Source organism: Tauraco erythrolophus, chromosome W (genome assembly GCF_009769465.1).
Source record: "Tauraco erythrolophus isolate bTauEry1 chromosome W, bTauEry1.pri, whole genome shotgun sequence".
In the NCBI taxonomy this organism is placed as follows: domain Eukaryota; kingdom Metazoa; phylum Chordata; class Aves; order Musophagiformes; family Musophagidae; genus Tauraco; species Tauraco erythrolophus.
The window spans coordinates 8191106-8212972 of NC_141497.1; the positions used below are offsets into that span (position 1 = coordinate 8191106).

Consider the following 21867-nt stretch of genomic DNA (forward strand, 5'->3'; position numbering starts at 1 on the left):
ATGATGATTAGTCCTACAGTTTGTCAATTGGTGGTTGATGATACTTCCCATCAGGTCAGACAGTAGATCAAGCTCAGCAGATTGTACACGCCTGCCCTGACCGTCAGCGTATTGTGCCTTCAAATAATCCAGCAGGAGTAAATCCAAAAGGTTTATGTGCCAATGAATTATGGCAAACTGATATTACTTATATTCAATCGTTTCTTCGATCTAAATATGTACATATACCTGTTGATATATTTTCTGCCTTTGTTGTTGCTACTGCTCACACTGGAGAAAACCATGGGAGTACCAAAGAAAATTGGGACAGACAGTGATCCACTATGGTGCCTTTTTACAGGATCAGGCAGTGACTCACACTACCGGTATCCCTCATTTGCCTACGGGACAAGCTGTTATTGAACGAACTCATTTAATGTTAAAACAAATGCTTGATAAACAAAAAAGGGGGAGTCTTCCGTATATTTCCCAGCAAGAATCCTTGGACAAAGCCACATATGTTTTAAATTTTCTTCATTTGTCTGCTTCTAGGCAACATACTACGGCTGTGGATCACAATTTTAAACCCAGTGCCATTTTTGCAGAAAAATCAACAGCATGTTATAAGAAACTGGGCTCAACTCATGGGATGGCCCTGTGTCTCTGCTTGCATGGGGAAGAGGGTATGCTTGTGTTCTCTTTCCCACAGGTCCGTACTGGTTACCAGCAAGAAACGTAAAGCCAGCCAGGACTTTTGAAACTACAAATAGAGAAAGGAAGATCCAAGAATTAGCAGAGCAAGCAGAGATCACAGAAACACCGAATGAGGAGAATGGTTCAAATGGACAGACTCGTAATAGAAGATTTCATGTTAATATATCAACTGTTCTTATGTTTCTCATTGTTAGGTATAGTATGTGTGTGAAAGTTGCTTGTATATATGCTTTGTGTGTTTTCTCCGATCGGAAGGTGTATGGATTCCACCTGTAGCTACTGGAAGGAAAAGAATTAACTGGTACCAAATTAATGACAAAGAATTACTGACTGGACCTAATTGTGAGCACGCAACTTTGAAAAGAGAAGCTAGGAGGATTGTTATTAAACAACATGTTGCGATTCGCAAAAACCGCTGTTAGCCGGCAGAGCACATACTGGGCAGCCTTGTTGCGCGCACTGGCCACGCGTGCGGCAACGCCGTGTCAGTACCTTTGTCATAGACTCTGCTGAGGGTGAAAAGAGATGGCTCAGAGCGGAGCTGAGGGAGGCTGCAGAGCACACTTTGTGGATAAACAGGGGACGCCCTGAAGGTGCCGTGCCTGCCTCCCTTCTCCATGATGACCCTGTTGACTAACACCCTCCTGCTCAGCAGAATCTTGGGCATAGTCGAGATGGTAAGACTCCCAGAAAGGGAAACAATATGCTAGTAACTGCTTCTGCAAGGCTGTACCGAAACAAAACGCTAGTAACTGCTTCTGTAGGGCTATAGTAGAGCTTACGGTATTCCTTCGCATATAAGGGGAGATCTATGTACTATAGGAACTTTAGGAATGTATTTACCTCATACCACCATGATCCTAAGTCATAGACACACCTGGAATAGGCAAAGCACGCACGCTTATGATAGCTAGTGCAATTCCATAGCAGAATTTGGGAAACCAGCTAAAATCATTGCAGCTTCAATATTTGCACCAGGAGTTGAAGTAGCACAGACGTTAACTACACTGAATAAGTTGGGTCACTTGGGCTAACAAAACCAACGTCTCGCAATTCTGTTTATCTATGCAAAGTGCCTCTGACCCATTTCGCACGTGCCTTATTGGTGTGCCAATACTTTTGGCCAAATAATAGCACTAACATTACAGAGTTTCAAAGATTCGTCAATGCCTCTGCCCTCTCATACCAACAATCCAGTGGCATGAGACGGATCTGCAGTGGGTGGGATTGGCCTTTCGATGTGGGATCGGAAGTCCAAGCTGCCTTGATTAGATCACTCAATGTGACCATCCCTGCAGGACTGCAGGAACTTGATCTTTTAGGTAGCTTGTTACCAGGGACATGGAAAAATGTTTCTGGTTTATGGAACCAGTCTATGAGTCACAGCGCGAAATGTAAAATCATTCGCCCTCCTATGCAACTTCTAAATGGCTCTGGAGTGGTTTGGTTCCAAACGCTGAAGCAAGCCTATCAGGCTAAATTAGGACGCAGCTTTTTCTTCCAAGACAAACCGCGTTTCAATGTGTCCGGCACATCAATGTGGGGAGATGTAAAAACTGGAGCACTCATTGGGAAAGCATTTACACACTATACGCTCCTGACCCCCGGAATTTTTCTGATCTGTGAAGATCGTGCCTGGACCGGAATTCCACAAGGAGCTATCGGTGGTCCTGGCTATTTGGGTCGCCTAACTCTCTTTGCCCCTAGCATTCATGATTTTCAAGCTGAACGAACAACCCGAACAAGTCGGGGTAAGAGGAGCCTAAAAGAATTTGACGGCACTTGTAATGACAACGTGCAGCTGCTGAATCCAGCTGAAATAGCAGCACTATCTGTCTTCCTTCTAGGAGCCTCTAACGGCATTGCTAATAGTCAGTTGGCTAAGCTTGCTTGTTGGGCATTGAAACAATTTAATCTTACCTCTGATATTCTCACTTCTCTATTGCTTGATGTAGATGATATCCAGCATGCTGTATTGCAAAATTGCACTGCTATTGATTTTTTATTGTTAGCTCAAGGCCATGGTTGTACTGACTTTGAAGGCATGTGCTGTATGGACCTACCTGACCACTCTCAAAGCATTCATAAGCAACTTGCAAACCTTCAAAGTAACATGCATCATATCACGACACGAGATGACCGGTTCTCAAACTGGTTTGGTAGTTGGAACATACCAGGTTGGATAAAAGGATTAATCATACAAGGCATAACGATATTAGTTGCATTGCTGTTTATGATTCTCTTAGCAGGGTGTGTCCTGAAGTGCGCCTCTCGGGTCCTCCTTAAAGCAATGCCAGGACTATGGATTGTCCAAAAACAGAAAGGGGGAAGTGTGGAGGAATTCCTTTCCGAGACTGGCCATAATATTCTCTCGGGTATGGACAATCCCTGTTTGGGCCCCAGAGCACAAGGTTACCAACTAGATTACTTTTGTCCTTCAAGTTATCTCAATGGCCTTAAAAGGAAACGTAGACTGATAGCCTGCCAAGATGCACGCCTCCTGGATGCCTCTCCGATGACCGCAATGAGGAGACTGAAGGGATGAGCTTATTACCTGTGTTCTGCTAGCGCTGCCCTATCACTATAGCCCACGAGAGTGTGTTTATGCTAAGCAAGCCAATTGTAGTATGTAGTCGTGTCACGCCACATTCCGCTATATAACCTGTGTGTTGTTTGTAATAAACGGAGCATGATCTTTTAACCATATTGGTGTATGGTCATGACTCTGGGCCGTCCACAGTAGGGCACTGCAACATCAATGTTTTTCTGATTTGCGGTGACCGCGCTTGGCAAGGTATCCCCAAAAGTGCTTATGGAGGGCCTTGCTATCTTGGCCAGCTAACAATGTTGGCCCCTAATTATCGGCAATGGCTAAATGTGTCACGTCAATTGCACCGAGCAAAAAGAAGTACAGGTCTTACGTCTGACTGCGATGATGAAGTGTGGCTGTGGTCTGTAACAGCGCGAATTTTTGCATCTATAATTGCGCCTGGAACAGCGGCAGCCCAGGCATTGAAACAAATTGAAAACTTAGCTTGCTGGTCAGAAAAACAAGCAAATGTCATCACTCAAATCTTAGAACAATTACTACCAGACTGCATGAAAAAAGCCATGTGTAAATCGTGTAAATGTGTAAATTGTGTAAATGTGTAAATGTGTAAAATTCCAGCAAATTGAGATAGAGAAAGAGGGATCTAAGATTTGACAGATCAAACAGGGATGACAGAGACACAGAATGAGAAAAATGGTTCAGAAGAATTGTAACAGAAGATTGTATATTGATATGTAAACTGTCTTTATGTTTATTATGATTTAGTATATTACGTGTGTGAAAGTTGCTTGTATATATGCCTGTATATATGCTTGGTGTGTTTTTTCCAATCAGAAGGGAGCTACTGGAAGGAGAAGAATTAACTGGTACCGAATTAATGACAAAGAATTACAAACGAGACTTAGTTGTGAGCATGTAACTTTGAAAAAGGAAGCTAGGAGAAATATGTTACAACTTAAAAATCCGCTGTTAGCCAGCAGAGCACATACCTGGCAGCCTTGTTGCACGCACTGGCCACGCGTGCAGCAACGCCGTGTCAGTACCTTTGTCATAGACTCTGCTGAGGGTGTAAAAGAGATGGCTCAGAGCGGAGCAGAAGGAGGCTGCAGAGCACATTGTGTGGATAAACAGGGGACGCCCTGAAGGTGCCGTGCCTGCCTCCCTTCTCCGCGATGACCCTGCCGACTGACACCCTCCTGCTCAGCAGAATCTTGGATATAGCGGAAATAGTAAAGCCCTCGGAAAGGGAAGTACTATGCTAGAAACTGCTTTGCAAGGCTGTACCAAAACAATATGCTAGTAACTGGGGTTGCCAGCCTTGTGCGCAGGGTTTTCTTCGTGCAAGAAAAGAAAGGGGGAATTGTTGGAGTGCAGATCTTTGAAGAGACTGCACGAAGAAAACCCTGTGTAAATAAAGACTGGAGCTCAAAAGTTAGGCCTCAAGGGCAGAATGCCCTTGAAGTTAAGGATAAGAAAACTATGCTGTATGATAAGGGAGTAGTGTTTGCTTAGAGCAGAGCTTCGCTAGGCGGGTATCTGTTTGAAATAAGCTGTTAAATATGACAAGCGTATGTATCATCCAATAATGGTGTAGAAAAGGTGTGGTCTCAGGATTATTGGCAAATACTGTCTATATAAGCAATAAGATCTGCGCAATAAACGAGACTTCCTGCAGCTAACTCATATTGAGTCCTCTCAGTACTTCTCCAAATCCCTTCTCTGCACATTCCCCCTTTTTGTTTCTCTAAAACACGCTTCAAAGTGCCATGAGCGTGTTCAACAATGGCTTGGCCAGTGGGAGAATGCGGAATACCCAAAGTGTGATTCACACCCCATAGGTGTAAAAACTGCCGGGTCTTCTGTGAGACATAGGCAGGGCCATTATCGATTTTCACAGAAGAAGGCACGCCCAAGATCGCGAAAGCAAGTTTCCAATGGGCACTGACATCGCGACCTTTCTCCCCAGTATGAGCAGATGCCCACATAGCTGAGGAGAAAGTGTCAATAGACACGTGCACATACTTAAATCTGCCAAATTCAGGAACATGCGTTACATCCGTCTGCCAAAGCTGCAAGGCTTTTAGGCCTCTGGGGTTTACCCCCGATGGCAGAGGTGCAGCGAGTCCGTGGCAGTCAGCACAAGCGCTGACAATGTTCCGAGCCTCAGTTGGCGTTAAGTGGAACTGCTTCTGCAGTGTTATAGGTTGATTTCAATAGTTTGGCGAGAAAATGATTCTCAACAGCCAATAACTGTAAAATTAATAGTTAAAATTTATTTAGGGCAAGCAAGCAAACAGCGCTGGGTGCGCCGGGAGTCTCTGCTCCACCAAGACGCACACCCGCCGTGGCAGTTTTCTTGTATTTATACAAACACACTCATAGCCCCCCCCCAAAAAGGTCAGTCTCTCCCAGGAAATCATTTCCATAATCCCTGCCTCAGGACCCACCTCAGGCTCCTCCTTGACACACCTCCTGGTGGTCATGGGCAGGGGTCTTCAGGATGAAGGCCGGAGGTCTTCCTCACTGTGTACTTTTCACCTCTTCCCTAAAATCCCTGATTTGGCTGAGCTTGCAGAGCCAAACTGGTTCCAGCCTGGTCTGTCCTTGAGTGGACATCTGGTTGCCTTGCCTGTCACTATCTGAAGACAAATGTTAGTTTTTATTAGTCCTTATCTTTCCTACATGGGCTAGTTTCTGTGTATCCCTTCCTCCCTGCAGAGGTGTGAGACGTGAGTCACAGCCTTGCCGGAGTCCATCTTATCTGTCTTTTCTTTTCTCACCAGCCTCCTCCTGGGCAGCTTGTATTTTATAGCAGGGACTAGCACTTTACAACTTCTAACATTTTACAGCAATAATCCATACAACAGTTAATGTAACAGTTAGTATTTAAACGATAATTGGTTAGTATTTAATATTTAAACAATAACTAATATATATCTTAGCTAGTTCCTGATGTTACCGAAAATCCGGAATAAGAAACTTATCAACACCAATGGGATGTAGATAAGCAGACATTTCTTTATTACGGCGCCGGGTGCATGGGGGATATCTCCTCCTAGCGTGCGCCCCTTGCACCGAAATCAAACTTCTTATATAGAGCTTACATATGCATATTCATTAGGTATTCATGCATAAATTCCCGAAAATCATTAGCATATTCTCCTCCCATTTCCGATTCTACGCAATCAAAGTTAGAATCATCTAGAAATGAGTCTGGGGTGCAATATAGGTAGGTGGTCTGTGATTCGGTGGTCGCGATCTCCCCCTGCCGGAATTACCTTTTGCTTAAGTTCACGGTTCCTGGCAGGTACCCATAGACCATTACGAAACCGTTATGGTTGGCTTTCCCTGTCGGAGGACAACTAAGGGTTAACAGACAGGTGAACAATCCAGCCTTTCCTGATGACGTATGCTGGAATGCCGAAGAGCTGCAGAGACGTGGACAACCCCCGGATTCGGAACTGAAAACGGACACTATAGTGACGCTGCTTCCTTCGGTACAACCAATCACACTAAGAGGCGGGCTATTTGCTTGCAAGGTTATAAAACACGCTGAATGTAAATAAAGACAGGTTCACTTGTTTGATCACATTGATCGTGTCAGGTGTCCTCACTCATCTCCCGCAATTGGCGCCCGAACAGGGACCCTCAGAATCCTCACAGCAAAGTTGCGAGACTTGGCGAGGAAGAGGGTGGAAGGCCGGTCGAATGATCTGCTGCCCCGGCGGAATGAGCAGTGACCTGCGTAGTCACTGAGTGGAAAAAGGTGCACCTCGTTCTAGTCGCTGGATCGACGCTGGAATCTCGCCTAGGAGGATAGGTGAGCGGCTGGGGAGACAGATGGGGTTAGATAAGCAACAAGAGGCTGTCCTAAATCTGCTCCAGCATATGCTCTCTGTGAGAAAATTTAAATATGAATCCTTGGCTCTTAAAGGGCAGCTATTGTGGGCTTGGAACACAGACTTGATCCCCGCAGTAGGAGTCGCTTTTGAACTGTCTACGTGGGAAGCCATAGGCAGAGAGCTATGGGATGATATCAGCTCGGGGGGAGCGGGTGCGAAGGAGGCGAATAAATATGCTACCCCGTGGAAGTCAATTAAAGAAGCATTACATAGCATGAAAGCCGAACGAACTGTTGCTACTGCTGTAGGTGCTGTGGCTCCTGAAGCTGCTCTCAGTACAATAACTGGCATCGTCTTCATCCTCCATCTCTTTGGGGTAGTCAGAGTCGTCGTTGTCCTCCTCCTCCTCCATTATCTCCTCCTCCTCTTCCTCCTCGGACACCATGCTTTCCTCCTCCTCTTCACTCTCATGATCATCGTACACCACTTTGCTGATGCTCCTTCTGGACGGGGCAGCCCTGCCTTGGTTGTTGCAGCTGCCTCCCCCACCAGGGCTGCTGCTGCTTTTGCTGCCTTCGCTCCTTCTTCTACTGATTCTTTACCGACAACTACGAACACTTCCTCTATCTTTTCTACGCGAATTTCTGTGCCTCTAGCACCACCTTTGCCTTCTGCTACCAAGGTAGAAACCGCGGATTCGGGAGAAAAAAGGGACCCTATAGGGACCACACCCCTAAAAAAGGAACTGCGCCACAATGGCGGCAGACAAAACGGCGACAGCACGTTTGTTCAACAAAGGGTCCCGGAAGAGAAGGCAGAAGAACTACAAAGGGGCGTGGAAATAGGTGGACCGTCTTGTCGACCTAAGTCCCGCCTCTATCCTGACCTCACAGAGCCCCGCCCAGAGCCCCCCCAGCCCCGCCCAGAGCCCCGCCCACAGCTCCGACCTGGGCTCCGTTCAGAGCTTCACCCAGGGGAGGAACCCATGCCCCCGCTAATTTCATTGGGAGAACAACAGAAAAAATAACTTTTTGAAGAAGTTTTGCAACAAGTTATGGACAAGCTGTCGGAGTTGAAGACATCAGATGCCGATGACAACAATAATCCACAATATTCCTCAGATACTACAGTCCACAATATACCTAATCCTTTTGCTACGCCTTTGTCACCACCGATGCCTATGCAACACCTATCTGTGCCGACTGCCCCACCGCCCTTTGCGCCACCAGACGAACAAGAGAGAAGCAGAAGATGGAAGGGAGTTATTCGTGAAGCCTTAATCGAAGGAAATTTTTTGCCATCTGCCTTTCCCATTATCACAGACCATGGGGGAAATAGAAGGTGGGAACCTTTTGACTGGAAAATGTTAGAAAAGGCGCGTTCTGCGATATCACAATATGGGCTTCAATCCAGTTATACTCAACAACTGTTACAATTTATTTTCACAGCAGATGTGCTGATACCACATGACTCACAACAAGTTGCTAATATTCTTTTGTCCCCTTCTCAGCAGCTTTTGTTCTCCAGGGCCTGGCAGCAACTATGTGACCGTGAAGCTGCACGACCTCAGCAGCAGGGAGACCCTCTATATGGTGTTCAAGCACAAATGCTGATGGGTCAAGGTCCTTTTGCAAACACGACATTACAACAAGGCTTTCTGGTAGAAGTATTGCAGTTGTCACAGCAATTAGCTTACCAAGCAATGATTTCAATTAGAGAACCGGGGAAAGTATATTCCTTTGCAAATATTAAACAAGGCCCCCAGGAAAGTTTTCCTTCCTTTATTGATCGTTTACATCAGGCTGTTCGAAGTCATCCTGATTTGGACGACACAATGAAGGAACAAGTCTTTAAAATGTTTGCCTTTGAGAATGCCAATGATAAAGCAAAAAGGGTCATAAGCACATTACCTAGAGATGCCCAAGTGGCAGATATGTTAGAAGTTATAGAATGCACCACTGGTCCTGCATCTCTAGTTGCTGCTGCAGTATATGGTGCTGTTCGTCCTCTGTTAGAGAAAAAAGGGGGAGGAGCCAAGCGAAAGAAATGCTTCAATTGTGGGAAATTAGGCCACTACAGAAACCAATGTAAACAGCCACAACAACAGCAGCAACGGGTTAGCAGGAAATGGTGCAAAAATTGCAAAATGGATAATCATAATACCTACGAGTGCCGGGTGCAGGGAAACTGGAAACCGAGTGCGCCAGCCCCGCGTGCGATGATAGTAAATCAGGGGGCAGCACCATTACCAAGTCTGAATTTAAACCAGAGCCAAAGTCAGGAATTTGTTCCCTCCGTGCCGCCACCGCGGAAGGTGCCGGAGTGGATGTGGAAACCGCAGTAGATTCAACACTCGTATCTCACAAGGCATACTAAAGTCCTGTGCTTCCTGTCAGAAACTAGGTTTTGGTCTTGGTCAAGGTATCAATCCACGAGGACTGCATGTGCTCCAGCTATGGCAGATGGATGTTATTCATGTAGCAGAGTTTGAGCATTGGAGATACGTACATGTCTGTATAGACACCTATTCTATGGTGATTTGGGCCACCGCACAAACTGGAGAGACCACGCGACATGTCGAGCGGCATTTATACGCTTGCTTTGCAGTTCTAGGGGTTCCGCATGAAATTAAGACAGATAACGGACCTGCTTATGCTTCACTTCGCTTTGCTCATTTTTGCAATCACTGGGGTATCTCTCACCGCACTGGGATACCGCATTCCCCCACTGGTCAAGCCATTGTTGAGCGCTCCCACCACACGTTAAAGACCATGTTGTTAAAACAAAAAGGGGGAACTCAGGGCTGGCTGCCCGGCAATCGATTAATGAAAGCGTTGTACGTCCTGAACTTTTTACGGCTGGCGGGAAACAGTGATGAGCTGCCTATGCTGGTACACAGTAAAGGAATGAGCTCATTCTGGAAAGAAAAAAACACAAGGCCTAGTAATCTATAAAGATTTAAAAACAGGGAAATGGGAAGGACCAGTAGAATTAAAAGTAACAGGCAGGGGATATATGTGTTTACTTACAGGAAACGGACCGCTGTGGGTTCCGGCGAAGTGGGTAAAACCATATATACCCGAAGCAAACCATTTGTTACTGACAGGAAATGTAAGACCAGCTAGGACTTCTGAAACTACAGATAGAGATAGGGAGATCCAAGATTTTACAGAACAAGCAGAAATGACAGAGATGCCAGATGAGGAGGATGGCTCACAAGATTCATAATAGAAGATTTCATATTGATATATAAACTGTTCTTATGTTTTTAATTGTTTGGCATTCTATGTGTGTGAAAGTTGCTTGTATATTTGCTTTGTGTGTTTTTCCGATCGGAAGGTGTATGGATTCCACCCGTAGCTACTGGAAGGAAAAGAATTGACTGGTACCAAATTAATGACAAAGAATTACAAACTGGATTTAGTTGTGAGCACGTAACTTTGAAAAAGGAAGCTAGGAGGATTGTTATTGAGCAACATGTTGCAATTCACAAAAACCACTGTTGGCCAGCAGAGCACATACTGGGCAGCCTTGTTGCACGCACTGGCCACGCGTGCAGCAACGCCATGTCAGTACCTTTTTCATAGACTCTGTTGAGGGTGTAAAAGGGATGGCTCAGAGCGGAGCGGAAGGAGGCTGCAGAGCACACTTTGTGGATAAACAGGGGACGCCCTGAAGGTGCTGTGCCGGCCTCCCTTCTCCGCAATGACCCTGCTGATTGATACCCTCCTGCTTAGCGGAATCTTGGGCATAGTCGAAATAGTAAGGCTCCCAGAAAGGGAAACAATATACTAGTAACTGCTTCTGCAAGGCTGTACCAAAAGATTTGTCAGTAAGTGTTTCTGTAAGGTTATGATAGAATTTGGCAAGAGCATGCATGTTTGTAATAGCTAGTGTATTCCAGAGTAGAATTTAGGCTTCGACATTTCCACCAGAGTGAAAAACCTTCTATTAGTTTTAGTAGCTAACACAATGTTTCTCTTAATAACTTTTGTCTGTTACACTTGCTCACGAAAATGACTGAATGGGTTGTAAAATAAGTCTGGATTGTTCAAAAACAAGAAGGGGGATGTGTCGGAGGACATCTAAGGGTTAACAGACAGGTGAACAATCCAGCCTTTCCTGATGACGTATGCTGGAATGCCGAAGAGCTGCAGAGACGTGGACAACCCCCGGATTTGGAACTGAAAACGGACACTATAGTGACGCTGCTTCCTTCGGTACAACCAATCACACTAAGAGGCGGGCTATTTGCTTGCAAGGTTATAAAACACGCTGAATGTAAATAAAGACAGGTTCACTTGTTTGATCACATTGATCGTGTCAGGTGTCCTCACTCATCTCCCGCATTTCCCCATCTTCATTAATCTAGACCTTGATAGCTACATGCATTCCTCTAGTTCTATATAGGTATCATAAATCAATTTACAAATCAACTTGTGCTTTGTACTACATGTTACTACATGTTCTTACTAGATGATTCTGACCGATCCCTTTGGTCCTGGTACAGGACTTTACAGGAGTTCCATAGCAGCAGTTTCATAGCAGCATGTGTTTACTATACGAGCATACTTTTCATTAAAAGATTTCTTATACTTCTATATTATTAAAATCAACTACTAACTAGTTTATAATTAAAACTATTGATCAAACGTTAATTACCAAAAATTCTAAGTATCAGTAACATTTCCCCCCTTTGAAAGTGTTGAAATTGCTATTTCAATACTTTCACCACTTTTATTGTTTGATACTCACTTATCATCATGTTCAAAGCTGAGATTTGTTTTAGCATACCTTGGTGATAAACCATGGTCTGGTGGAATAGTAGGTAACTCTCTCATGATTCTGCGATTAATTGCAAGTCTATTAGCAAACTGTTTCTTTAAGAAATTGTATATTAGCATGATCATGAGGAAGACAATTAGCAACAGAAACAGAGTTTTAATCAAAGATTGGATCCAAGAGCTTAGATTCCAGCCTAGTCCTTTGAAAATTTTCCCTATCCAATCTTCTGACATGTCCTCTCGAATTGATTCTGTTTCTTTCTCAACTTTTTCTAGCAAATCCAAATCATGCTCCACATCCTGTGTAACGTTTGGGATGTGTATACAACAGTGGTCTAATTTATCTTTGAGATATCCACATACTCCATGTTCTTTGAGTAAAAGCGTGTCTAAAGCCATTCTATTTTGAAGTGCCATTTTAGATGTTGCCTGTAATTGAATGTTCAATTCTTTGAATCCTTTCTTTGTAACATTTGCTAACTTTTCTACTTGACTTGTTAAATGATACAGCCATTCTCTGTTTCTATATGAGGCTATAGGATTTAAAAGAGACTCAAGAGCCCAGCTGATTTTTAATCCTGTTGATGGTTCGTTCCAAATATCATCTGTCTCTGACCTTTTAGTTCGTTTTAAATTTAGACTTTCTAGGGGTCCTTTAAATGGTGATTTTTTCCAAATTGGACACAATGTTGGCATGCCTAAGATAATTTGTTTAACTTTACCATCTAATGGTAAGTGTGTTGTCCAGGTTCCACCATTTAATGCCCAGACCAGGTGTCCAGGACTCTGGATTGTACTTTTCTTACAGCTTATAAATGTTCCCCTTTTAATTTGATAATCTGCAGTCACTTGAAGATCGTTTTTGAGTCCTCAACAGAAACACCCATATCTCACTGCAGCTGCTAAAGGGGGAATTTCTTGTATTGTTTTACTTACTGTACTACAATTGTAAACTTTGTCACATTTCCACCAAGATACTGGACTTTCCTCTTCTAGTGACGTAGTTCCTCTATCTGTTATTGTTGGCCAAAATCCATAAACTGACCCTACCCACGCAAAACACCAAGGGGTTTTTGCCATGTATTGAAATTGGGAGAATATAGTCATGGACCAAATTGATTCCCAAGTTGTTCTTTTTGTGAAGTTTGAACGCTTTCTTTGCATTTCCATTCCATTACCATACGGCTCACATTTTTCTTCATTGGTTCATCATAAGAACACCATCCATAACCATATCCTGAATCTAGTCCTGTCCAACCTCCACTGATGTCTACGAAGTTTGAATTCAGTAATTTTGTACATTCATCTTTACTTCCTGGGGACTTGCATTGTTTTCTAATATATTTCACTTGTTCATACCATTGTGTCACTGGCTGTTGTTCACAATGAGTGGTCTCATTTTTATGTTCCTGAGTTGTCAAATTCATAGTTAAGATTCCCCATGGAATGGATTCACCTACTGCTCTTGGTATTGGTAAACAAGCAGTAATTTGTGTAACATTCTGCAAATTGGCAAATCCTTTGATTAATCCTAATATCAAATTTTCCTCAGAGGTTTGTTTGGGAATTTCAATCACTTGTTCTGTTTTTAATTGTCTTTTGTTCCTACTCACCAAGTCAGTCCATGGTTTTACCAGTACTATCTTCCAGCATAAGATCCAAAGAACGATTACAAACAGATATGAGAAATTAGACATGTTTCAGAGTCAGTTTCAAAGTCTCTGGATCATGATTCACAATTTTCCAGGGTGCTGGTGCTTTCTTCACTCGGGTGTAATGTATCCAGGCTGTAGATTCTGCAATCTTGACTGCTGTGAAGGTTGTCAACAGTATCTGGAAAGGTCCTTTTCAGCGCTCTTGCAGAGGTTCAGAAGTCCACGTCTTTACGTAGACATAATCTCCTGGTTGGAAATCATGCACTGGAGTGTCTAAAGATAAAGGTCGATTCCAAATCACAGCACTCCGAATTGCAGCCAAGGTTTTCCCTAGAGAAAGCAAATAGTTATATACATCTTGTTTTCCTTTTACATGCATATTTGGATTTGGTTCTGGGGACTCATAAGGTTTTCCATACAACAATTCATAAGGACTGATAGAGGTTCCACTCTTTGGCTGTACTCTGACTCGAAGTAATGCCAAAGGTAATGCTTGAGGCCATTTTAAATTTGTTTCTTGACAAATTTTACTTATTTGTCTTTTTAGAGTCTGATTCATTCTTTCTACTTTTCCACTGGATTGTGGCCTCCAAGATGCATGTAAGTCCCAGGCAATGCCCAATACTTTGCTAATGCTTTGGACTACTTCAGCAACAAAGTGTGGACCTCTGTCAGATGAAATCCCAATTGGAACTCCAAATCTTGGAATTATTTCTTGTAGTAACCATTTTACTACTTCTTTTGCTTGTGTGGTGCGACAGGGAAGGGCTTCAGGCCATCCTGTAAAAGTATCAACCCCCACCAGGATGTACCGGTACCCATTCTGTCTAGGTAATTCTGAGAAATCTACTTGCCAATAATCTCCAGGTTCTGTGCCAGACTTTAACTTACCCATTTGGACTTTTTTCTTGATTACTGGATTATTTTTCAAACATATTTCACATTTTGCAGTTATCATTTTAGCTAATCCTAGCATTTTAACCGATACTACCTGTTTCTGTAAGGAAGTTACTAAAGCTTCTACTCCCCAGTGACATTCCTGATGCTTTGTTTGAATTATTTCTCTCATCAGAATGGGTGGGACCACTACTTGTCCACTAGGGGTTACCCACCATCCAGCTAAGTTTTTCTTAGCATTTAATAACTGGCTTAATTTATCATCTTCCTCCGAATATTTTGGCTTTTCCCTAGGGAGAGTTACTGTTTTGGAGGGAATTAATGCCATTTGGAATGCTTGGTTCTTTGCTACTTTCTTTGCTGTCCTATCAGCTAAATTATTTCCAACAATTTCTTTTGTGTTTCCAATTTGGTGTGCTTTACAGTGCATGATTGCTACTTGTTCTGGTTTCTGAACTGCTTGCAGTAATTGTAAAATTTCATTTTGATGCTTAATGTTTGATCCTTGAGAGGACAATAATCCTCTTTCTTTCCACAGAACCCCATGGACATGCACTACTCCAAAGGCATACTTGGAATCAGTCCAAATATTCACTTTCTTCTTTTCACTTAATTCTAGGGCTCGAATTAAGGCAATAAGTTCTGCTTTTTGGGCGGACGTGGTGCTTGCCAATGCTCTGGCTTCTATAACTGTGGTGTCTGTTGTTACCGCATATCCAGTGTATCGGACCCCTTGCTCCATAAAGCTGCTGCCATCTGTATACAATTCCCAGTCTGGTTGCTCCAGTGGTACATCTTTCAAATCTTCACGACTGGAATAAACATACTCGATAGTAGCCAAGCAATCATGTTCCAGTTGTCCTTCTTCCTGTGTGGAGCTTAAAAACACTGCAGGATTTACCAGGTTAGTTGTTCTTAGAATCACATCATCCTGTTCGGTTAGTACCACTTGGTATTTTATCATCCGGCTTGGGGATAACCAATGACCTCCCTTTTGTTCTAAAACAGTTATCACTATGTGTGGGACATAGACCATTATTGTCTTTCCCAAAGTCAATTTGCGAGCTTCCTGTATCAGCAGCACTGTTGCTGCCACCGCTCGCAGGCAACTTGGCCATCCTTTACTCACTGTGTCCAGTTGTTTGGAGAAGTATCGGACAGGTCGCTTCCAGCTGCCCATCTTCTGGGTCAACACTCCCAATGCTAGGTGTTGCCTCTCATGGACAAACAACTCAAAGTTCTTAGTTAAGTCTGGAAGTCCTAAAGCAGGTGCTGACATCAAAGCACGTTTTAATTCAATAAAAGCTTTTCGTTGATCTGGTCCCTGTGGATACAAAAAGGCTAGAAGCAGAAATTTTCCAGCTACTGCAGCGTCCTGTGAAAGTTCTTTTTCCCATGCAGGCTAGCTGAGAAACAGTTTGAGGTTTTTGTAAACTAAGACTTTATCTTGCACCTGTAGCTTGTTATGCAGTCTTGTTTATGGCACACTGGGAAAGTTGTTTTGAAATGGGTGTTGTAGCATTTAGCCAATCACTCTGGGAGGTGGATGGTCAAGCGACCAATTGCCTTGGCCATCCTTGTGAACCATATTATATATATATATACGGATTTGTAATTAATAAACGGCTGATGCGGCTGATGCTGCTGCTGCCGCTGCTGATACTGCTGCTGCTGCTCCTGCTGTTGGCGTTGGCTCTTTCTCCTGCACCTGAATTCTGTGTCGTTCTTCTCTCCGTCCCCGAGACGGCTGCGACATTTGGTGACCCCGACGTGATACAACCGCAACTGAATTTAGAAGGTACGTGCTTCCCCCGAGGCTCCGGGGACAAAACTCTAGACTGAGAAGATGGGGCAAAGCTCCATGAAAGAAAGCACGATATTTTCTGCCTTCAAAAATGTGATAACGATCGCGGGAGCTGACATAAGTGATGAAGCTCTCTGTGAATTGCTAAATTGGGCAGCAGAACATGAGTTTGTAGCTGATTCAGACACTGCCCTTAACCCAGAAGCTTGGGAACTGTTAGGGGATAAGTTATTTCATGAGATCATGCTTGGAGATAAGAGCGTACTTGACCTGCTATGTACGTGGTGGTCCCTATACGGTATAATGCGGAAGTGGACAGCAGGAAGAGAAGGAAAAGAATTACCGGGCTCTGACGAATCTGCGGGTGAAGGCTCTGAAGGAGACGATGAGTTATTTGAGGGATCACTGACCCCGGACAGCACAGGCAGCGTACCCGCCGCGTCTCTGCTGCCCTCGGGCACTGAGAGACTCGCGGGGACTGCACGGAGGTCCTACCCCTCCCCGCGGGATTATGTTCCGCCTGAGTACCCCTCACCAGTGGAACAGTTAGCAAAACTAACCGGTCAAAGCAAAGCGTTGGAGCGTCCCCCACCCTCCGCCCCAGCGGCCCCCCCCCTCCTCCTCCGCACTACGGCTGCCTGTACAGCCGGCTGCTTCAGTTACTACAGCGGGATCTGTCCTTCCTACGGCTCTGCCATTGCCGCAGCCAGGCACGGCAGCCGGGGTTCTACCGCAACCGGGAGGGGCAGGAGGTATCACGGCGGCGTCGGCTCCGGCGCCTTTGTGTCCCGCGCCAGCATCCGCGCATTTCCCGGCGCAAACGCCGGTGGCGGATCTCTCGGCACACCAGCCTACGACGCTTTTGCGGGAAATACTACAGCAACTAGTGGTGTTGACGGAGGCGGTAAGACAGGCGCCGAGGGCGGCGTCGGCACCCCCCCCGACGGCGGCCCCGAGCGCGGCGCCGGCAGCCCCCCCGACGGCAGCCCCCCCGACGGCAGCCCCCCCAACCGCGATGGCGGCCCCGGAAGTGGCGCCGAGTGCGGCGCCGGCAGCCCCTCCGACGGCGGCCCCGGACGCGGCCCCCGAACGCGGCGCCGGCACCCCCCCCGACGGCGGCGCTTGCACGGACAGTGATGCCGCCGCAAGCCGCAGCCCCCCAAGCTGCATTGCCGTGCGTAGCTCCGCAACCGTCCACAGCCTCCGCCGCTACACCGCCCGCTGGCCCGGCACCTGTGCCCTGCCAGCCTTCCTCATCCGTGCGGCCCGACGATGCAAGCAGTGTTACTGCTGACTCGCTTACTACACTGCGGGAAACTGTGGCGGTGGTCAGACATCGGCAACCAGTGACACAGCTGACCTACAACCGTCCATGGACGCTTCCCGAATGTAGTGTGACTGTGCGTCCAAATAATTCAAAGCGGTTTTGGGAATCGGTCAAGAGGCGGGCTCTGGAGGTTGGGGACTGGGATTTAATAGAGAAAGTCGGGATGCCTAAAGATATCCTAATATCCAACCTCAATCTACCTCCCTCTATTTTAAAACCATTACCCCTTGTCCTATCACAACAGGCCCTCCTGAACAGCCTCTCCCCATCTTTCATGTAGGCCCCCTTGAGGTACTGGAAGACCGCTATAAGGTCACCTCGGAGCCTCCTCTTCTCCAGGCTGAACAGCCCCAACTCTTTCAGCCTGTCCTCATAGGAAAGGTGCTCCAGCCCTCTTATCATCTTCGTGGCCCTCCTCTGGACCCTCTCCAACTGGTCCATGTCCTTCTTATGTTGGGGACTCCAGAACTGGACGCAATACTCCAAGTGAGGTCTCACGAGGGCAGAGTAGAGGGGGAGAATCACCTCCCTTGACCTGCTGGCCACGCTCCTCTTGATGCAGCCCAGGACGCGGTTGGCCTTCTGGGCCGCAAGAGCACATTGCCGGCTCATATTGAGCTTCTCGTCCACCAGTACTCCCAAGTCCTTCTCCTCAGGGCTGCTCACGATCCATTCACCACCCAGTCTGTATTTGTGCCTGGGATTGCCATGACCCAGATGTAGGACCTTGCACTTGGCCTGGTTAAACTTCATGAGGTTGGTACGGGCCCACCTCTCCAGCCTGTCTGAAGTTTCTTCCTTATGTCTGGTGCTGATTGTCCCATAAAAATCAAAGCCAATTGTATTTGTGCTGCCTCAGTTTCCACCTTTAAATCAGTATATTTTCTGGCAGCTTCCTTCAGTCTTTCCAGAAACACTGAGGGAGATTCATTTTTGTCCTGCCTTACTTCATATAATTTAGACCAATTCAAAGATTTAGGCATGGCATGTTTAATTCCATACAAAATCCATTTTTGATACCGCCTCAATCTCTGCCTGTGCTCCACATTATTTGGATCCCACTGCGGATCCCCAGATGGAAAATTCTGTTCCAAAGTTCCAGTCATATTTTCATTCAGAACTGCCGCTTCAGCCTGTGCTCTACTTGCTTTCAACACCATTTGCTTTTCTGTATCATCCAATAAATTATCTAAGACCACCTGCATATCACTCCAGTCTGGGTCCTGTGTTCTAATTATAGTATCCACCACGCTTCCTACTCTTTCGGGATCCTCTCTATAAAGTCCGGCTGCCTGTTTCCAAGCCATCAAATCAGTAACTGAAAAAGGCACCTTTACATACACCGGCCCATTGTTGCCAACTCCCTGCCGCAGGGGAGCTATTGTGTGCGTTTGCTGTCGAGTTCTCCGAGAAACAGGAGTATGAATTACAATTTCAGAGGGACCCTCCTCAGCATCCTCAATACCACTGCTTTCTGGTTCTTGCATCTGTTCCTGATATTCTCGACTCTGATTTCTTTCTCTCCTAGGAGGAGATATATCTAATTCTGGTCCCTCATCAACTTCAGAAATAATCCTCTTTTTCAAACAATCTTTCCCAATTTCACACACTGAACAACACTTTTTCTCCTTTTTATTCCCTGTAGCAACAGCCAATATCAAACCATTTCCATCAATCAGTCTGCACTCCTTCTGCCAGTCTTTTCTTTGTCTCAAATAGAAAAACAAATCTACTTAAGGTATTTCATTCCATTTCTCTTCCCTTCTACAAAACAGCATTAACTGAAAAATAGTATTATAATTCAAAGTACCATTCACAGGCCATACTTCTTGATCTTCTAACGTATACAACGGCCACCACTGATTACAATATTCAATCATTTTGTTCTTTTGCAAATCATCTCCTATATCTCCCCAATGTGCTAATAAGCATCCTAACGGAGAAGTTTTTGGAATTTTGTCATTTGCAGCCAAATTGCTCATACTTTTACTTTTAAACAGATGAGTTAACTTAGATGCCATGATATAACTGTTAATACAATATATAATCACTCAAATCTGTCACTCTGTTTTTCTTCGACGGCACCCCTTACGAGATAGCAGAGCCACAAATCCAAACCCCGCACTCACTTCGTGCTTAACTGCACGTCTCTCTCTCACGGTCACACTTGCACAGTTCTGTAATTTATTACCTTGAGCACAAGTATGTAACACAATAAACACAAACTCGGCACCTTAGTACTCGATCAAGATAAACGGTTCCACAATATAGCACACAAGAAAACTTCTAACTTACGTTAGAGGCACAACTTATAGAACACTATAGCTAGCATATAGGTTCCAAGTCTCCGCTATGTCCAACCCTGCAATAGCTTTCGCTTATGGCTTACGGGCAGACGCCCAGGCTTCCACTCCACGAGGATCCTCTGCCCAACCCTGCGCAGCTTTCACCGCGACTGACAGGCAGGCTACAGCAAGGGGACTCGAACCCACTCGCAGTGGGACTCAAACCCACTTTCCAGAGACGGGACTCGAACCCCCTCTATGTGGTGGGACTCAAACCCACTCATTTGAAACAAAAGAAAGAAGTGTCTTACCCAAAATCCAGGGGACGTCGCGAAGAACCTTATGGATCGGGGATCGATGGGTGTCCCCGAGAAATCCTCGGTGCCGACTGGAACCGATCAGGTCCCCGACTCCTCCGGTCTCCTTCAGCGAGGTCCCATCTGGGTCGCCAAAACTGTTACCGAAAATCCGGAATAAGAAACTTATCAACACCAATGGGATGTAGATAAGCAGACATTTCTTTATTACGGCGCCGGGTGCACGGGGGATATCTCCTCCTAGCGTGCGCCCCTTGCACCGAAATCAAACTTCTTATATAGAGCTTACATATGCATATTCATTAGGTATTCATGCATAAATTCCCGAAAATCATTAGCATATTCTCCTCCCATTTCCGATTCTACGCAATCAAAGTTAGAATCATCTAGAAATGAGTCTGGGGTGCAATATAGGTAGGTGGTCTGTGATTCGGTGGTCGCAATCTCCCCCTGCCGGAATTACCTTTTGCTTAAGTTCACGGTTCCTGGCAGGTACCCATAGACCATTACGAAACCGTTATGGTTGGCTTTCCCCATCTTCATTAATCTAGACCTTGATAGCTACATGCATTCCTCTAGTTCTATATAGGTATCATAAATCAATTTACAAATCAACTTGTGCTTTGTACTACATGTTACTACATGTTCTTACTAGATGATTCTGACCGATCCCTTTGGTCCTGGTACAGGACTTTACAGGAATTCCATAGCAGCAGTTTCATAGCAGCATGTGTTTACTATACGAGCATACTTTTCATTAAAAGATTTCTTATACTTCTATATTATTAAAATCAACTACTAACTAGTTTATAATTAAAACTATTGATCAAACGTTAATTACCAAAAATTCTAAGTATCAGTAACACTGAGAGATGGTGGTTTCTATTTGATTGGCAAATTCTAATATATTACTTATTACATGCAGGGTATGCGCACTTTGATGGAAGAAACTATGCAATGCCTTGGCTTGTGCAATTTTGTCAGGCTGAGGCGCTACCCACGCAGGGTTAGCTAGCATGTCAGCCCTGGCATTGCCTTCTGTTATGAAACCTGGCAAGTTGGTGTGACTATGAATATGCAAAATGTAATACGGGTGAACTCGAGCTTGAATTGCACACCACAAAGTTTTCAATAGTGAAAACAGAGCTGCATTATTCACTTCCTTCAAAAGTGAACAATCTAAGCGTTGGGTTATGTCTGCTATGTAAGCAGAATCAGTGACCAAATTCAAAGGTACCTGAGAGAACCGCTGAAAAGCCATGGCAACAGCTCTCAGTTCAACCAACTGGGCTGAGCCTGACTCATGGCCTTCCAGCACCTGCCACTCAGATTCCTCCTTCCAGGTAACAATAGCTTTCCCAGACCCATCGGTGAAGACGGTGGGTCTTTGTACTGGCACCCGACTATTTTTTGGCCACAAGGTAAAGGTTGTCGATTTTGCCAATTGCAGTAATTTATGGCTGGGAAGATGATAAGCAATCTGTCCCAAAAAGTTTTGCAGCGCACTTGGTAGAGGAGCACTGTTAGTAAGGCTCCACTCAAAGTGTTCCTGCTGTACTGGAAGAATAATTGTTGCAGGATCCGCTGCCATTAATTGTAAACACCGTTGGCGACATTTGATTATCAGACAAGCTATCAATTCAAACAATGTGGTGTGATAGTTTGATGTGTGTGGGGGTGTTCTGGTGGCAGGAGAGGGGATTTGCTCCCTA

At 45.1% G+C, this 21867-nt stretch overlaps 1 protein-coding gene across 1 annotated transcript; it reads right to left on the reverse strand.

Moving 5' to 3' along the window:
• Positions 1-9883: 9883 nt before the first annotated feature.
• Positions 9884-20509, reverse strand: LOC147526198 (uncharacterized). Its single transcript, XM_086630303.1, has 5 exons — positions 20445-20509; positions 20150-20292; positions 19380-19486; positions 14727-15746; positions 9884-10003 (listed from the first exon to the last, which is right to left on the reverse strand). Exons 1-5 carry the CDS (start codon positions 20507-20509, stop codon positions 9884-9886), a joined length of 1455 nt encoding a protein of 484 aa, XP_086486429.1.
• Between the last annotated feature and the right edge of the window lie 1358 nt (positions 20510-21867).